The sequence below is a fragment of the Pyxicephalus adspersus genome, chromosome 7, assembly GCF_032062135.1.
Source record: "Pyxicephalus adspersus chromosome 7, UCB_Pads_2.0, whole genome shotgun sequence".
In the NCBI taxonomy this organism is placed as follows: domain Eukaryota; kingdom Metazoa; phylum Chordata; class Amphibia; order Anura; family Pyxicephalidae; genus Pyxicephalus; species Pyxicephalus adspersus.
This window is the reverse complement of record NC_092864.1, coordinates 46,969,200-46,989,633: the sequence shown is the minus strand read 5'-3', so window position 1 is coordinate 46,989,633 and position 20,434 is coordinate 46,969,200. Positions and strand designations below refer to the sequence as shown.

At 34.8% G+C, this 20,434-nt stretch overlaps 1 protein-coding gene across 2 annotated transcripts in view; it reads right to left on the bottom strand.

Annotated features, from left to right (window-relative positions):
• Positions 1-1,404: 1,404 nt before the first annotated feature.
• Positions 1,405-20,434, bottom strand: part of GAD1 (glutamate decarboxylase 1) — a 52,170-nt gene continuing 33,140 nt past the window's right edge. For both annotated transcript variants that reach the window (XM_072418315.1, XM_072418316.1), the window contains exons 7-17: positions 18,360-18,472; positions 16,387-16,502; positions 15,275-15,354; positions 13,988-14,042; positions 12,782-12,898; positions 12,629-12,693; positions 10,495-10,573; positions 9,310-9,459; positions 8,869-8,976; positions 8,102-8,191; positions 1,405-7,146 (exon numbers count right to left, since the gene is read on the bottom strand). In XM_072418315.1, the coding sequence (XP_072274416.1) occupies positions 6,973-7,146; positions 8,102-8,191; positions 8,869-8,976; positions 9,310-9,459; positions 10,495-10,573; positions 12,629-12,693; positions 12,782-12,898; positions 13,988-14,042; positions 15,275-15,354; positions 16,387-16,502; positions 18,360-18,472 (1,147 nt within the window). In that variant the 3' untranslated portion in view covers positions 1,405-6,972. The remainder of the gene's footprint in view (positions 7,147-8,101; positions 8,192-8,868; positions 8,977-9,309; positions 9,460-10,494; positions 10,574-12,628; positions 12,694-12,781; positions 12,899-13,987; positions 14,043-15,274; positions 15,355-16,386; positions 16,503-18,359; positions 18,473-20,434) is intronic.

Below are 20,434 nucleotides of genomic sequence, written 5' to 3'. Positions count from 1 at the left end.
TTTGTACAAAAGTCTGAAAAGTACACTTACTTGTTTTTAATTTTATTCTTCATTGAGCTGTATATTATGAATATAGAATCTTTTTATGAAACAAACTGAGCCATAATGAATTATAACAAAGGATCTTACTGACCTCACTCATTTATGTGCTACAAGTGCATTGGCAATGCTTATTTTATATTATAGCAGTGCCAGCTCACATTTCCCCCAAATTATAATGCACGTCCAGTGTTGGAAGGCAAACATTATGCAGGTTGGTCATCTTATGACTGGCATAGCTGGGAATGCCAGGTGATCCCACATGGTCAGACAAAGAAAACTTTTCTTTTTTGGGTAGTTAAATTTTCCATAGTAATGTGTATTATTGGATAATATTATTAGATCATTTTATTAATCTCTGGTTTTCTCCAAGTCCAAAAACAGTTTCAGTTCCACATATTATACAGTTTAACATTGTAGTCTACCTTGATGTATTATTTATTGTATTTAATAGCAACTCTGCCCAAGCCTCTGGTGTCATGACATCACTCATAATGTCACATCACTTCAAACTTCGATCTGCTACAAGTGCTCCTATGAAATGCTGTGTAGCAAGATTGGAAGCCCAAACTAATTGCTTAGCATTGGAATTGACTTGCTGTTCTGGCACTGTATATATTTATATAAATACTATATAAATATCTATATATATATATATATATATATATTACACACTACTATATATATAGAACTATATGTATTACACATTGCCTAGAAAAAAAATCCCCAAGCCTGTGGGGGCAGCGTTATGATCAGGGGTTGCTTCAGTTGGTCAGGTGCAGCAAAGGTATGTGCTCAAAATAAAAAATATAAGGTCAGATGACTTCCATTTCTATTTTCCATTAATGTTTTTTTCCCTGATGGCTTAAAGATATTCCAAGATGGATATTCCAAGATGACAATGTCAGCATTCATCAGGCTCACCTTAACACCATAAAAAATCTTTGGGATGTGTTGGAGAAAACTTTACGCAGTGGTTAGACTCTCCCATTATTAACAAAGGATTTCTGCAAAAAGTTAATTTACCTCTGAATGGAAATGTTGTGACATTGGATAGGCCTATTGTAATGATACCACAAAGCATGCATGCTGTAATCAATGCTAAACAGTCCAACAAAATAATAAAATAAAATAAAATAAATGTGAGAATTTTTTTTTTTGGACTGGCAGAACATTGATATATAAACAAATTTTATTTAGTTCTGACCATAATAAAGAAGGAAGATATATACTTCTTTATATATATTTATATAACTGTATATTTCTTTAAATAGCAAATTGGCAACCCTAATATGTATTAAGCAAAATAGAAAAAATAGTTGAATGCAATGTTTTTTATAGTAAATCACAAAAACTAAACAAATATTTATGTGGGTTTTAAGGTTGATTTTTATTGAAAAATTAAAACTGCATTGCATATCATTTTAATAGTTAAACATTTCTTTTTAAGTCACAGGATAGCAAGAGTTCATTGATCACACCACAACCATATCTCTCACTTTCCACACATACTGTGCCCTGACAGAACCAAATATGGCAGTGTAACTATTGCTACAATCCCTGACGTACCTCCTGAGACAACATGGACTTCTGTCTGTTATCAGCCTGTAACTGTGCTTTCTATGTGGATACTTTGTGTTTCCGTGGTTTAAATGCCAAAATGAACCAACTTGGTTACCGTGACTAGTCATTCGTAGATATTCAGGTATTTAGTAGTGGACACACCACAATTATTGCCATGTCCCAAATTTTCTTCTGTAAAGGGACACACAAAAAATGTGTAGGGTGGAACTAAGCAAATTATACATTCTAAAAATAATATTTGCCTCACAAAATAGTAACAAAAATACCCAACTGGACCTAATATGCACTACAGAAAACAACACAACCACTGTGTGTGAACACCAAATTTGTTAACTATTGTGTCTTCAATGAGCGCCATTAGTTTTAAGCCCATAGGAGTACAACAGGTAACAATAGGAGACATAAAAGAGGTTCGTGGCCCCAATGTGTTTTCTTTACTAGTAATATTTATTTAACACTCAGGTGAATGAATGCTTTTACTATTTTGAGAGGTAAATAATGAGCAAACTTGTATGTTAAAGGAAACCTGAATTGAGTAAAATATGCAACATTTTTTGTTATGCAATACATTGCACATGACTATTGCAACACATTGCATTGCACTTCTAGGGATGTAGGCAGGGAAGGTGCATTTGGGTGAGGTTCATGATAAAAGTATTGTGAGCCCCATGTATAAACATGCCCACAGGGAGAACCAGTGTTGTTGGTTGTTAGTGTATTCAGTTTTAGTACATTGTTGTGCGTTAGCCAGCCCATTTGTGGCAAAGCACCACGTTACCAGATGTGTTTTATGCACCACAGCAGAAGTGCCAAGTATGAGCCTACCCCGAAAGTTCAGCAGGACCACTGATATCAATATTTCATGTCATAGGTTCTTGGTATTTGTATTAGCACAAAATAGTTTCCTCTAGAATTTGAAGATGGCACATTTATGTAGGAAATTAAAAGCCATCAGTATCTGGGCTGGTTGTAGGTAGATTTTTCAATGATCTGTACACAACTCCACACATTTCCATTTGGAAACATGATACTCTTTGTTGGCCTTTTTCATCTACACAAGGGTGTCCACAATTGGGTCTTTTTCTAAACTAGGAAGGTTTATAATTCATTAAGGCAAAATGCATAGTGCAGTAAGCCATAACAACTCATCCAGGTTGATTTCACCAAACCAGTGGTGTCCAACTTCAGTCCTAGGCCACATATAGGCCAGGGGTTTCGGAGTAATCCTCCAAACTTTTTACTAGAAAATTTTACTGTTCTGTCTTAAGAGAAAAAATCCAAAAAATGGATGTGCATATTCTGTCTGCTCAAGGAGTGAAGTCGGACGGCCCTGCACTAAACCTTAATCTGATTGGCTGCTATTTATTACTGCACTTTATACATCATCATAAGCCAGAATAACTGAGCACCCCACCAATGATAACGACTCTCTAAAATATTTCTATATATATATTTTCATTTTGCTTGTTTATCAGCAATATATAATTGTTACAGACTGTATAATCCACAGCAACAATAAAATCGTATAGTATTTCTACATTGGCACTTAATCTGTACAAGTATTATTGTTTATACGTATAGAACCACTGTGTGCTTTTATCTAACAGATAAAGGATTACTGAGTTGTGTATGAATGAGAATGTGACAAATCATTTTGACAAGATACCAAACGACTGACACACGATTGTCACAACCAGTGAAACATCAGGAGACATTTGACACTTGTGAATTTACAACACATAACAGAGTTTGAGATGAGGAAGGCTATGGTAATGGTAAATACAGGGTGATCGCGTATCGCTACCTTATAGTGTTTGTAACTGGTAGAGGAGAACTCTAAAAATAGCAATCAAATGATAGTGCTAAAATTTAGTTTGGATTTATTTATATTGCCCATTTACCAAAAAAATATAAATTCTGGAATCTGCAAGGTAAAAAATGCTTCTGGGATTAGTTATATTAAATGTGACAGCACTATTAGGCATAGTCAACTTGGGCAAAATTCAAAAATATACATAGAGGAAAAGAATATTTTTTTTTTATTATTATTTATTAACAGACTTATTTCTGCGTTTCTTCCTATGTTTATTATTTTAAATAACTAGGGGTAATTTGCCTCATTTTTCAACGTGTCTTCAGGTTGTCATACTGTATGAAAATTTGACATAAACTGTGTTCTTTGCATTGCTACCAAATGAGACATTGAATCTAAACAAAATAGCAATAAGGCAGGACATGATTCATTGCTATGGGGTTTAAAAGTGTGCAGCATGTTAAGCTTCACTTTTAATCAATATTATCATTTATTATGTTTTCTTACAATTGTGGCAGATCATAAAGCAGGGAGTGCTAATAAATTGATGAACATGCAACTAAAATTAGATAGACTAGTCTAATATGCATATTTGCCTATTGCTAACAATTAGGTTCTCAGCGTCTTTATTCTCAATCTAGTATTAGAATGTAAAAATCTGATACGGGTACAAAGACTCTCATCAAATATTCTCCCTTAGGACAATCTGATAAATGGGGCACAACTTTATTGGTAATTCTTTCTTGCAGCAGAGCACATCAGTCTAGATCAGTGATTAATACCACTGTAGTAGTATCATGCACTGGTGGAAATTGACATCGAAACTTTGGAGAGGTTTAAAGCTGTCTGGCCCTCACAGATTGATCTAAACTTACCATTTTTGGTGACTCAATGGGGGAGTTTTAGAAAGGGACAAAAAAACGAAATGTGTTTAAAAAAGATTATATCGGATTAGCTGCTATAGGTTATCCACTCTTTAATTTGCTCTTTGTGAAACCTTTTTCATAAGCCTAAGAAAATAAACAATGGTAAATTCTTTACAGTAAATATAAATCCAAAATCTGATTTTTCCCCCTGTGCTTGGCAATATGTTTCACTGTATACAGGTTCTAAAAAGAAATAATTTTGTACAAAGTTTGTTATGCTGCTTCTAATCCCAAGGCAGCATTTTGACTTTGTTAGCCTTTCAGTGTGTGCTTGTTCAGTTGTCAGTTGGGCTGCCTATCTGAAAGACCTTACAAATAGCGAAATAGCCAACTGTAAACACTTACACAGCAGACTGACAACTAATTGCATAGCAGCAGCTTAATGTTGTCAGCCTGCATGGGAAAGTGTTGCTTAAGAAAACTATATACAGCAAGGCATGTTGCCAAATAAATTAAAAAAGACATTTAGGTATACGTTGAGGACCTCAACTTCTATTTCTATGTCTTTTCAGCCAAGCAAAACAATTAATTTTTACCCTTTTGAATGCAGAAATAAAACCAAAAAGGTAATATTTTTATTAGTATGGAACTTTAGTGTTAGTTTGTTATTCAAAGGCAAACAAGTAAAAATACATTTCAAATTGTTTAAATGAACCCAGCTAGCTCAAAATAATTATTGGAATTCACTGCTGATGGCTTTAAAGTGCTAGGGTAATAAATATATATCTTTTTATATTAGCCTACCTATTAGATTTTTCAAAGAGGGAAACTGTTGAAAATAGACTTTCCCACTCCATGCAAATTGGCATAAATAAGAGCTTAATCTCAATACCCTAGATATATATTTAATATTTCCAAACTACATTTCAGGGCGCTAGATTATAGATACAGGATCAACTATATGTTTATTTGTTGTTTTCTTTGGCTCACAAAGACACTAAATTACAATAAACATTATTTAGAACTTACTTCAATAATATATACTATATATATTTATATATATAAATAGAATACAATACAAATGGAAGAAAATACAAGACACTTCTTTAACACAGTAAATCTCTGCATATAAATAAGCAAGAATCTTTGTTATACCTATATTCTAACAGTTCTAACAGGTCTTCTGACATTTATTCCCAGCTCACAAAATTGTCTGACAATAATGTACACAATCTACACAAAATAATTCCTAGAAATACAGCAAGAATATACCTGTTACACAGACTGTGCTACTATGACCCCCAAGACACAAAGACGGGGATACACAACTATTTACTGGCTGATGATTTTTTGACTGGTTAGGTTACAGGGAAACAATCTTGAGATGCTAAAATGCTGATGAGCAGGATTCCATCGATTTAGAGTGCTTTTCCAGCTTGCATACAGAAGGTTTTTAGCCCAGCAATAGGTAAAGATAATGCAAAACAAAGTAGCATTTACTCTTGTACTTGTACATAGATTATTGAAAGAAGAGTCCTGGCTGGTTGTCATGAACAAATAAAATTTTTCTATCCCTCCTATTATTCTTATTTATTTTTTTTGCTGCTGCATGGTATTTTTAGGATATAGTAAACTGATATATGTGTATATGCGTTAAAACTTTAAGGGATTGATCTAACCCATGTGATCAAATGAATACATACAAAAATGATACAAGCTATTGTAGATGCATATTTGCTTAATTATAGCTTTTGGGATGCAATAAAGCATACCACATATCCTTACCATAAGTTATTTCAAATATATTACATATACAGCTGTAGCACCATGAGTATTTTATTTATAATACAAATACATTATTGTGCACCATAATATAGCTAACCTAGAGCTTTTGTACAATTGTGCCCATTGTTGGTGTTTTTCTATATTATGTGGCCTTTAGATTTTGCAACCCTCAATACAGCATGGACTTATATAGCCACTCGTGTTATAAACCACATTCTAACCCAAACCTAACTATAAATGGCTACAATTAATAGTCGATATTCTCCTTATTTTGGAATCACTGTTTCTACCTATCCTTCCAAGAATGCTAGGATCGCAAATCAATATAAACTTCTTCAATCTGCCCTCCCCCCTCATATTTCTGTTGAACCTCTCGCATTTTCATTAAGCTTGAAGGGTTTAGGAACTTAGATTGTCTTGGAAATATAGGAATTATTGGAAAGAATATGGCTACCATTTAGCAATCTAGGAATCCTGCTTTTTCAGCATTTACTTTTATAAGGAATGGTTTATGTTATCTATGTCAAGGGCCGGCCCTGTACATACTGCAAATATTTACACACAGACATACAAGTGGATACAGAATACAACACCCAGTTACCTTATTTTTGTATGCTTCTGACAACCTTAACAAACACATGTATATAAGGATTCACTGTACACAAGTTAGATAATATTATTTGTGTTTGAATGATGTACATATATGTTTCTGTATTCTACATTTGTTAAGGTGCCAGAGGAGAATCGTACTGAGGGGATCGTCTTAAGACTTCTTTTCTGTTTTCATTCACAAAAAAATATATATATATAACTAGCAGTCAACCAACTGGGAGGCGGGATAGATTTCCCCAGCAAAGGGAGGGTTAACTGTACATGGCACAACTATTACAATTCCTGCCCCAGCCTCTCAATTTCATCCACCAAGAAGTCGATGTCAGATTTGGTGGCTGCAGGGTTTGAGATGACCATTCGGAAGAAGTTGGCTTTGTCCCCTTGTGGTTGATATCCAACCATTGTTGTTCCAGACTCCATCATGAAGGCTTTGATCTTTGGAGCCACCTTATTTAAAAAGAAAAATGTATATATCAACCATCTAAAGGTATGCATAGTAAAGAAAAGGTTTCAAGGTTGTCATATGAGCAAAGATGTATAACGGTAGTGCCCACAATCTCCTAAAACACCTTAAGATACCTATTTCAGTGATTTTTAAAGCCCCACAAACAACTTTGACTATTGCTTTGTTGTTCAGTCTTTAAGGAAAGGTAAGTAGAGAGAAAAACATTAAAGGTAAGGTTACAATGATACTGCACACAGGTTAGTTTCATACTAGCATTTAATTGGGCTTTATTAGCATAATTATTTAAAAAAAAAAACCTGGTTGTGGTTGACTATTAGGCTAAGCCTACACTGACGATAGTTTTAAATGCTTAAAAAACCATGCAGCTTTTGAGTTAAAACATTTATAATGGCATTTTAAACAAAGGAATGTGGCAGAGAAACGCTAGAATCGCAAAAAATACATATAAAAACCTCAAAACCCCCCTAGTTTTTTTACACTTTCCAAATCCTGCAGGATGCGTAACTTCACAGCCTATCAAGAAAATGCTCCGGTGTGGACTGGCCCATTGGAATGAATGGGAATTTCAAACACAGGTGGGGAAACAGTCCATGTAGACTAAGCCTTAAGCATTACTTTCAAAGCTGTACTTATGAAACACCTGAAGATAAAAAATATCCAACAAGAAAAGCGGGAACTAGTCATAATGGCCACAAGTTTGCAGATCTAGGAACTCGAATGTAGTAACTTACTTCTCCAGCACTCCATCAGTTTTGGGTGGGCTAACCCATTATCCTATGTTGTGACTTTCAGTAAAATTCCTTTGTAAAATTTTAGCTTAGAAACTCTTATCATACCACATCTACTGTATATCCATACCAAGGTCTATGCATTTCCAGCTAGCATCTAAACTGTTACAATGCAATCTTTGTAATAGCAGACTAAATCAATTCTCACCTTGTGTAATTTCTCCTGCCTCTCTTGACAATGAGGCATTCCCCGAAGACTTGGGGGGATATACCAGAAGCAAACATTTGTGTGTTCTGGCTAGAATATATAAAAAGGGTTATAGTTATACAAAACATAACATGCAGGTAAAAGGTACCCTAAAACATGTATAGATAATTTATAGATCAGTGTTTCGGAACCAGGTTCCATGGAACTCCAGGATCCTCCAGAAGTTGCTCAGGGTTCCTAGAGCAATGAGCAACTGACAACAAGGTTCTTTTTGGCTATTTGTAAGAGTGATATTCTTCCCAATGACCACCACAGTAATGACATGTAAGCTGTAGATTTAGTAAACATAGCAGGGGTTTCCTGAAGACCTGAAAGTTATTTAAAACGGTTCCTGCATGCCTAAAAGGGTTGAGAAAGGCTGGTATATACATTTGTTTTAAATGTTATAAATTTTAGTACTGATTACAGATATCTTAAACATGCTGATATTTTCAGTTTACTAATCATAAATGTTCTTTTAAGATAGCCAATTTCCCCAAAATAGGGGACTGTCATTTTTCAAAAATTGTTGAAACACAATGAGGAAACTGGCTGCCAGTTCTCACCTGTCAATAAAAGAGCAGTAATTGGATTGTTAATGCTTGGTGAAATTGCAGGATATGATTTTTTCCTAGTGTATGGAACAATGTCTTAGCAGCACATTTATTTTCAGTGTTGCTTGTGTGTACTGTGATTTAACCTAGATTATGAATGGTTGAGACACTGACCTCTCCTTTGAAGACCATCTCGAAGTCTTCCCGATTGCTGACCTTTTGGTACAAATATTCTGAGAGCTCCAAACATTTGTTGATCTGTTGTTCAAATCCTACAGTTCCCTGTGTAAAAAAGAAAAAGAAAGATCAATATAATTTTCTGTACTTCTGTGTATTATTATCATTATTTGTAGATATGTTTACAGTAAGGAATATCGCTGTTTACTTCATTTTCAAGTTTGTGAGCTTCTACTCTCAGATGGTATAAAGAAGGAGCTAGAAGAAGTAATAAGCATTGCAAAGTCAAAGAGTCACCAAACTCTCATTACCCAATCCTTTACCTCAAAGTAAGTAATTAACCTTTAATGTAGATAGTTTTAAGACAAACCAAAACATTTTATGTATATATATATATATATATATATATATATATATATATATATATTGTCATTTTACCTTTGCTTTCCACATGAGCCAGAATTTAAATATATCTACATGGCGACCACATTGTATTGCTTTATCTCCTGTGTCATATGATATGTCATATTGCTTGTCTTGTTGGAAGAGATACCCTGCACACATCTGATTGCATCCTTGAAGAATACCCTAAACAATTTGAAAAAGCAAGTACATTATTATTATCAGTATTGGTAATATGATTCACTTTGCAAAAAAAAAATACATTTTTAGTTTTTTAGTAATGCAAAAACAAAAGAAATGTTGTATATGAAGATGTTTTATGTATTTAAAATTATATTAAATTTTTTTTATAATTTGAAACCCAGAGGTGGTTTGTTAATTGTATGGCCTTGGTCATTTTAGGTTTAAGAATATCTACTAATCAGTAGCAATCCGTGTGTCAGATATCACCTGAAGTCTGCTTAGCTAACAAACTATCTCCCATGCTGAGTAGGAGGTTGTAATGTGTTAAGATACAGCTCAGTGCAAGGTAAATGTAAAGATTTAATTAGAAACCCTGCACAGCCACAACACTAAAATATTAAAAATTTAAATTCCTGAACAAGCTCTAGTGTGATTGGTTAAAGATGTGCTAGGCTGGGTTCAGACTAGTGGTTTGTAACACCTAAAACCACTTGCAAAAATGGTTAACAATGAACAGAATAGGTCTAATTTTTTCGATAGGAGGTGGGAGGCAGCAGCAATGTTGGTTGGTTTTTCAGATAATAAAAAGAGTCCAGACTTGGTTTGCTGCCTCTGCTGCCTCTATCGACTTAAATTATTGCTGCTTGAAAATGCTTAAAAATGGATGTGCAAGTGTTTGAAATAGATTTTTACAAGTAGTTAAAAAAAAGTGAAAAAAAGGACCACTTTGCTAACCTTTTGCAGCAAATTCCTGAACAAACTGAACAATACCTGAATACATGAACAAACTGAACATAACCTGCTGCTGAGTGGGACGGTAAGTATCTTGGTAAAATACTTGTCTGAATTTGCCCTTAAGGTATCAGGTTTATTTTATTTAATAGTCAGATTTCTTAACCATTGCAGACAGGTTTATGTGGCTTTAATGTGTGTTCTGGGTGGACATGTAGCCCCTTTACATAACCTGTGCTAAAACAATAAAGCAAAGTGTAAAACAATGATTTTTATCAAATGCCTTCTAGGTCATTTTTGTCTTACCTTTTCTCTTAAGAGAATTGCAGAACATTGAAGTAATACACCCATCATTTTGTGGGGATTCCAGGTGACGGAGTCAGCTCTTTAGGGGAAATTGGAGTGCATATGATGAGTACATAATCTGTCTCTTATTTACAAACACAATGCATACTTACTCAGAATATACAGAACTAAAAATGTAATATATAAGATTGCATTAATTAGATATCTTGATGGTGTTTCTATTAGGTACCAAAAAGAATAAAATGATTCCCCTACCATAGACTCCTTTTTAGTGATTTTTAAATTTAGTCTATTATTTATTTACTGTATTCAGTTACAAAAAAATATGTAGCACACAACAGAAAGCCAATAATTTTTCCTTTGTTCAGATTAAAAAAGTAAGAAAAATGAAACTTGACTGTTGATTGTTTGCTATGAGTTGCTGCACTTTGCATTTCACACTTGCATCATGTGCTTAGATTGCTTTTACAAAAAATTAATGGAGACATCAGTGACCTTAGTGCTGCCCATTGTTTAATTTGCAAAATCTGATTATTTAAGAAACACCACTGCAATGTGAGCGATTTCCAAGATACCAGCCACCAGGAGCCACGCAGGACTGATTGCTCCTGCTGCAGAACTACTGTCCCTACCATAGTCATAATACAGTCTAAAGTGTAGGGTGTAACCCATGGAAACATGAGGAGAACATAAAAAGCCCATGCAGATAGCGTCCTGGACAAAATTCCTACTTGGAACCATAGAGTTGCGAAGGCAAAACCACCAGGTGAAAAACTTGGGCCAGTTTCTTTTTGCACACTATTCTATTTTCTTTCCTATAATTTCCTTTTCATTCACCTTTTTAGGGAGTGGAACTTATTTTTGTTAGAAATAATCCATATACCATTTATTCATCATAGCAGTAATATTTAAAAACAATTTTCACAATTCTTGAAAGGTTAAGTTTTTCCATTTGTTCGGAGGTCTTTGTTTAACCCACAGCAGCTAATTAAATGAATTTTAACATTGCCTGTGCTGTAATCTGATGTAAATCGCAAGAATATTGGTTGCTTTGGGCAGCCAAAAATGTCACGATTACTGCTCTTTGATCTGCTGCAATAAATTTATAAAATGTAAGTCTTTGATATTAAATGTTATGTGCGCACAATAAATATAAAACCAAACCAAGCATGTTTTTGCTTCCTTTTGGTAATATTTAGAAAAATGCTTCAGTTTTATTTCATATGTAGCCTTAGGACTCCCGTAGAAGCAAATCGGGATTTGTAAATAACTATGGAATGTGTGCATCTTATATAATGCAGTACAGCATGTTCTGTTTGTCTCTTGCCTGCAGGGCTCCTGCTCTGCTACAATGGACCCTTTGATGGTTATAGCAATAGATGTTCTCACATTTTTATTCTCAGCAGCCTTATTTTTACTGACGTTTTTGTCAAATTTCAGTGGGGCAAGTAAACAGGTCATGTCACAGTGCCTGGTCCGCAGGCAATGGAAAAGGGCAAGGCAGGAACTTTTGGTACACTGGCTACTGATCAATACATGCTAATGAGAAGAGTGATATTACACATGGCAGTTTTCGCTCGTTATAGAAAAACAGAGGCACCACAATGCCCTGAACTCTGGCTGTTTTAGCAAATCTTAACAAAACGTGACCTGAAGTGCTTGAGCATTGATGCAGGACAAGCAGGGAACAAAGATTTGGCGATTCAATGTATGTGCTTTAGGGGAGCCAATTTATTCACTTCAATGCCCATGAAATAGTAAAGAAGAATAGAAGAATACAATTTTATAATGTTTCCACCATTTTTTTTTTTTTTTTTTTAATGAAGCTGGATTTCTGTTAAAATTCACAAGGAATGTTGTCCCAATAATATAGGAACATTGACTGGACGTTATGCAATACAAAATTTCAACAGAAGGTGGGGTTGCAAGCACAGGTTGAAACTACAGGCAGATTCAAATACCAAGCAACATGGCCTCGGGCTGGGGTGAGGTCTGTGCTACTCTTTAGAAATATCAAAAGCATTTTTTTAAATAAAATATGAAATGGAAATAAACTATTATTAGTACAAGATTTGCAATTTATACTGGCAAACCTGAGTGGCAAGTGCATAATAATTATCGCTTACTGACTCACCTTTCTATTCCATTTAGTTTGTGGCGATGTTTCCTAGACATAAGCAGTCCTCCTCCCCATGCAGCCTGTACCGAAAAAAAAAAAGAATACAGGTTACATGACAATGAACAACAAGGATGACTGGCTCCAAGGCTAACAATGACCTGTACTCACATCCACATGAAGCCAAAGGTTGTACTTCTCACATATGTCTGCGATTTCATCTATGGGGTCAAATGCTCCGTATACTGTTGTCCCAGCTGTAGCATTGACATAAAGTGGGACATGTCCCTGTAAGAAACCCCAGACTGATATAAGTATATATAAAAGTGGTCCACAACTCTCAGCAATAGTATCCTAGTGCTAGAAATCTATGTAGCTAATGCCCGATAGAAATGTAAAAACATTGAAATGATTTAATTAAAGACAGGAACTGCAACATAGCCCAAGAAAAGAAATAAAACCTCATTTTAAGGGTGGACCCTGACCATAAAAAAATCACTTCCGATTCTGGGTCACCAAAATTAAAGTCTCTTGGTTTGCTTTATTGCTGTTTTTTTGTTGCTTGTGTATTTTATATTGGCGGTTTGATTCCTATTAAGGCCCAGTATATATGGGACGATTTTTCATTAAAGTGAACAGCAGACTGATAGCAAGCAACCAACATTTTGGTCCTCACCCAGACATGGAACGTTAGGAAAAAGCAATTGAAATTACACAACCTGTGTCGTGGGTGTGAATAAAGAAATAGAAACATAAGTCTGAACTGTGCAGTTGCAAATTGGCCTGGAAAGGCGAGGGGGCTTGACATTCGTTGCCCCTTTTGGGGGTCCATTGCTGCCCCTTAGCCTGTCTATCTTCTTCTCCTTCTTTAAAGATCAGGGCAACATAGGAGAAGGTGGACAACTATAAGAGGCAGTTTTAGTGGCTGAAGGACGTTGATTGCCCTTTTCTGTCAGGTTTTGTCCCACAGAGTAAAACCACAAAGCTGAAAGTCAGAGAAAAATGTGGCCCAGGGTCCAGAAGATGTTTCTGTGTCTTTCATGCCGGGATAGATAAATCACAGAACAATTTAGCAGAAGCAAGCATTGTGCAGAAGATAAGATGCCTGGGGTTGAGGGTTCCGGAGAGAGTAATTTTTATGCATTACCTAACTATAAAGAGGCTTAATAATTCAAGGTAAATTAAATACAAGAAGTTAGTAAAAAAAGGAGTAGCTTTAACTTTTTGATTTCTGAGTGGCTACTGTGTCTATCAATTTTTGTGTACCCATTTTCTATAATTTTAATTGATATGCCCCAAAATGATGATTTTTTCCCCAAGATTTATATGAAAGTTACTGATCTGACTGAGCGCAAAGCTGTTGTTAATTGTACCAACCTTTTGTTTAGCTTCAAGGATCTTGGCCTCCAAGTCAGCCGGAATGATCTTTCCTCTGTAATTATAGTAAAAATTGTCAGGTGTGAAATGAAACAGACATAGGGAAAGGAAACATCAGCTGCAGAGAATGCCATTTAATTGGGCTTTCTATACAGGTCATTAGTGATGTGACACATGGCAGTGAGAAGTCCCTCCCTTGCTTCAATAAACAATATTTTATCCTTTAAATACATTTAAAGGGCTAAATCATTTAGAATCAGAACTACTGGAAGCTTTAAAATGTTCCAGTCCTAAAGTATACATGAATATTCTATAAAATGAAAAAATGTGAAAAGTGAGGATGCTGCCCAATGCTATGCCAAATATTTGTTTATTGTTTTAAATGTACGACAGCCAAATGATGATGTAATGTGCTGCCAATCTTGCATTCCTTATAGATTTTGGACTCCTACCTTTGACACTGCCCCCTTGCTTTCATTAATGCACCTCTATATAGCCCCCCTCCCCCCGACATCCTCCTTAACTATACCTGTGCATACTTTATTCACTACTATTCACTATTTATTACTCCAGACCTGTACAAATCTCAACACAATACCTTTGCTATTTTACCCACCTTGAATCAAATTGTTCTCAAACTTCCATGCCTGTGCCTCAAACTAACCACCCCCTTGTATTAAACAGGAACAAAACAAATACAAAAGTTGCAAAAAAAAAAAAAAAAAAATACACGGCCACAGGGGTACAGTAAATACTAAAAATGAGCATATGTGGCCATATAAAAGTGTTGATACACACTCAGAAATTCAAGCACAGTCACTAAGATCTATATATACAGTTTAACTTAATACCATTTAGCAAAAAATATTAGATTTACAAGAAAAGTGATTTGCAGTGCATTAAAAATGTTACTGGTTTACCATATTTTTTTCCTATAGGTTGTCTTAACACGGCTCAACACAGAATATTGTGGAAAGGAATGCAAAAGCCCATAAACACACACTAAACTATAATTAAATTACTGCTGACCTCTTCCAAAAAAAAGCAGATTATTCAGCTATTATGCTGATCCAGAGAATTATGTAGATAAGAACTTCTGATTTTTGATTTTGATTTTTCTGGCTTTCATGTTTGTCAAATGTCAGTATCTCAAAATGTACTGGGGATGGGGATGTGTGGACATCTAGCATTTGAAGAAGAAAATCAGCAATAGCAGCCTTTATGTATCTTTCAAGTTCGGTTTACAATTTACAAAAAAAAAAAAAATATACATATTTTCAAAGTTACCTCTCATTGCATTTCACCAGAATGACATTTTCTGTCCCGAATCCTAGCGCAGCTCCAGCTTTCTTCATAGAGTAATGACTCTGGGAGGGGATAAATACTGGATATTTAGAAATAGTGCAGAAGTCCTACTACTAAGGGTAAGAAATGAAACCTAGATGTCAAACGATTACAACTTCAGTTGACGTTATGCTGTGTGAAAGAGTGGTCAGAACCACAATATGGGTATGGCATCTGTATTCTATGTTTTGTTTGTTGGGATGTATAAGTCCTAGTGTACATTTAGAGGACATAGTTAAAAGGGAATATATATGTTATATATATTTATTAACATTTTTATATTATTCAAAGTAAATCTTTGGAGAAAGAATGATTTCAGGGAATATTCAACTAATCATTTAATTAGTTGGACTGAAAAGACACATGGATAAGTAGTGAGATATTTCCAACTTTACAGAATAAGTCCAGCAGAGTGTGACTACTACTAGCTATACTATGATATGAATATAATGTACACCTTATCATTAGGGTATTAGATTGTGAGTTCTTACAGTCCTTCATGTGAATGGCTTTCTGTACCCTATAAAGCACTGTGTAGTGGTAGTGTTATGTACAAATAAAAAATAGCCCAAAACTTTAGCCCAAACCTGTATTTATAGTAACCTATAGGAAAATTTCCAGCTTTTGAAACTGTATCTGTGCTCAGATCATGAACATTACATAAAACATTCTTGACCTTTCTAGAAGGTTTTCATGTGGCAGTTATTCTTTAATATCCTTAATGATCCTTAACAACAAACACTCTAAAATCAGATTTTCTAACAGCTAAGAAACACTTGCTGGTTGCGTACATCAGGGCTGACAGGCTGCCAAGATTATATTCTCATATAAAACAAGGTCTATATAAATTTTATCACAATGCTTGTACATACACAGTACATAAGGACTTTTTAAGTGCTATTACTTCTTGTTCAGAATATGTAATATTTTAAAGTGTATGATCTTAGCACAGGATCTTTAAGACTTTATTTTTCTATGCAAGTCATTACATGAGCAGATTTGGTCTCCTTGTGCTCGATATTTTAAAAATTGCAAATCATTTATTATGAACTCACATGTTCAGAGGTAAAGATGATTAGTTTGGGTACAGCAGCCATTCCTTTGGTTTTCACTTCTGGGAAGTATTTGTAACGAGCGGCCATTATACTGTACATGTTGGATATTGCACCTCCTAAGATAAAAACATAGGATATATATTGATGAAATAAACTTTCTTCTATCTTTTTCCTGACATAATCTACTCATATATTTTATATTTATGCTCTTAGACAGTACTATCACTTTAAAACATAATTTTAAATTGTCTATAAATACAGTACCAGGTTATCAATACAGTCAAGTCACACAGCTGCAATGGGTGGGTACAACAATGTAATTGCATTATCAGGAAAGTAAACATATTTAAACAATGCATGGGATCCTGAAGGCACACATGTATTTATGTAGTTTACATTTCTTTTAACTGTGTCGCATCATATATGTTATTTATTTGATGGGACTTTATTAGTAATTCTGAACCTGCCTTAAGCAAACATACTTTCATTCCAAACTAATGAGATCAACATTTCTGTAGTCATTGATGTGTCTATTTATTGCACACAAAAGCTTTACTTTAGAAATGCTGACATTTATTACTGGGAACGAAGCTGGAGGGGGACATAAAAGCAAATGACATAACAAAACAAACCTGGCTGTATTTGGGTCAGTGTACATTAGGTGGACTTAGGCATTGCTAACTAAATTCTTATAGAAAGTGACTGGTGTGGGAAAAATGCAGAAAATGTTTTCTCTGTCACAAAGAGAAATTTAACTTTCAAACAGTGTGTGGGATCCTTTTATAAGTGAACACGTCTCCAATAGTGAACTACTTCTATTTGCTCCATTTCAGTCCATTACAGTGGACCTGGGCTGAGAGAATATGGAAGCTGCCATTACTAAACTAATTCTAAAGAATGCTATTTGCCCAAATGTTAGGTTACTTTTTTGGTTCCAATAATTTCCATCTCACACCTGGAACAGTAACTGTGTTGCAGGTTGCGTGAAAATTAACTAAACACCTAGATACTTCCTACATACTTATTCTGGGTAAGTGATTTGCACAGTATTATTGGCATAAGATCAGATCACCAACCAGACAAGCTATATACTTTAGAACCAGATCATCAATGACAGCTTACTTTATCTCTCAAGTTGGGTAATTTTTACATATATAATAACATTCATTTTGGCATATCTATTTGTGTCTAATAACTGTTTCTCATGTAAGACATTTAGGCAGTCCTTGTGATATGTACACACTTCCAAGTTATCCCAAGGATTCTTCATTCAAACCCACACAAATGCATGTAGTTTCAGTCCACAAAAGGAAAAAAGAACTGCATTTCTAAATCAGATCAAGATCAACAGATAGTTGTTAGTACTTGAAGGGTCCTCAAAAGGATAAAACAGGGAAACATAGGCATGTATTGCAGAGATGTACTGTGTGTTTGTTTTATGTTTTATTCTTTTGCCATGATATACACTTTAAACAATTTTGTAACATGGCTTGATTTTATCTGTGCTCCAAATAGACTCATATAAGTAAGCATGCAATCCAAATTCAGTATTCTTGTGAGGAACCTGAAGATGCATTGCTCCATGATTACTACAGCTACAGAGGTCAGTAAGAGCTTATTTAGAGTGTATCAAGAATATGTAAATACGTAGATGTCTGTAGCCTGACCACATTAACAAGAAAGCCTTTATGCTGTACTCCATTGAGTTATAAAAACCTTGGTATGCTGCTGTCTTTTTTTCATGTCAGTCACATCTAAACCACGATTGATACATTTTAAAATTCTCTAGATGTCACTGTGAGTATCTTCACATTATTTATGTCAAACTTTTTCAGTCCTGTTGAATTCATGCCTTTCAGCTTCCCTTTTATTACTCTTTGATTTTGTGCTTGAGAGCATTCCATGTGCAGTTCATATTGGAAATAAATTCCCTATTACTTTTCATGGCATTTAGGTCGTTGAAAAAAACTTACCTGGGGAAAAAATGCCATCTCCATCCTTTCCAGACCAGCCGATTATTTCTCTCATTTTCCTTAGTGTTATTTGTTCCATCAGGACGAAAACTGGAGCAATTTCATAGGTAAACCTTCATTGGAAAAATACAGAGAATAAAGCTATGTAAGATTTATATCATTTAATAGGAAAAGTCTTTGCTGCTGCACATAACAAAACTGAAATGATAACAACATACCTGAATATAAATTGAAAATGAATGATAATGTCAAAGCAAATTTCATAGCAAATTTAACTGACATTTGTCAATATGGTACTTGCAAACATCACCAAAGATTTAATCACAAATATTCATCAGAAATTAAACATCAAGGTTGGCTATTCAAAGACTTCCATCCTGCAATAATGAGCAGCAACATCTGCTGTTGGCTTGGACTTGGACAAATTGTGAGTCCGACTTCAATACCATATCAGTTATTGCTTTTGTTCTATTTGTGAAACACTAAGGTGGAGACAAGTAACCTGTGACCCTTCACCTGTTCAAGAGTTCATTTACAACCAGTTATGTGATCAATTTATAGGTCCAAAACATGGAGCCCATAGTTTAGTACTGACATTGTTTTATCAAGCCATAAGTTACCCCCCTCCCACAAGAGCTGTATTAACGCTAAATGAGCTTTCAACAAGTCATTGCTAACCTCAGTAGTTGCAGACACATTGGAGCAATTCATTCTTACATTTTACAGCAGAAGCACTAAAACTGTTGGAGTTGGCCCTCTCTACAGCTCAGTTACCACTTTCTCATTACTTCAGTGCTTCGGCTGTGAAATGAAATGCTGATGATCTTATTATCTTTGATCTTATTTAGTTCTCAGTCTACTTACAGTTACACTTCAAACCACCTAACAATTTGGTATCTCTTAATCCAGTGCTGAGATTTGCACTTGACAAAGGGGGTTATACTATTTATTTATTTTACATTATTAGGAATGTAACAGGAAAAGCTTGAAGACAAAGTGGATGATCAGGAAAATGCATAACATGAAAAGAACATCCAACATTACCAAGAACAGATTGGGGATTTATGGCAGGATATTTTGGTGTGGAAATATCAAAGACCCATTATGACCAAATGTTCTTGACCATAGTGACATTTTAATTGATAATACCTGCTATGAACATCTTTGCAATTACACTTTCAGCAGCCATGGCTCCTGCAATGTCATCATGTATTTATATATCAACCACATATTACACAGCTCTTTACAGAATCCGCAGTCATGTCACCAGCTGTCCCTTACAATTTATTCTACCTACCATAGCCATTTGTCCATTTTTAGGTGAAAACCAATTAACCTACCAGTATGTTTTTGGAATGTATAAAGAAACTCACACAAACATATAGGGAACATATTAAACTCCAAACCCAAAACGCCAAACCTGAGTGCTAGGCACCATGCCCCGTCTTACAAAAATCTGTTATTGCTGGGAATGAGATAAGGACACAAGGATATATTTTGGCTTTTGATGGAGTAGTCAGATTTGAAACTTACATCTGCTAACAAGAGGAGGACTGAAAAAGCCATATTGCTGAATAAAACTCACAACACAAAGGTTAAGGTTTTACATAATGAGTCACCCAAATCTAATTAAAACTATTGAATGCATTTAAAAAAACCATCAAATGTAATTATTCATGTAGTGTCCGCCATCTACTAACCCCCAAGGACAACTTTGTTTCTACAGTTGGGTTAAGTCGATATCTGTCAGCAGTAATTATAGATGATGACTTTTTTTTAATTATCCGTGACAAAAACAAAAAGACATGTATCCAGCTTAAACGTCAATCTAATGAAGAGGAAAGGCTTCATACATTGCAGGGTTTTTTGTCATGTACTACTTTCACAAGGGTAGACAGATAGCTTTGATCTAATGGGATCAATCTGTACATCTGCAATCCATCTTTAAAAGTAAAGTAAAATAATCAATACGGTTATTAATTAGATTAATTTAGGATTATAGTACAGCGTTGTAATGACCAACAAGAATTCGGCATTGTTTTCTTATTAGGATGACACTTTTGTCAAATGGATGG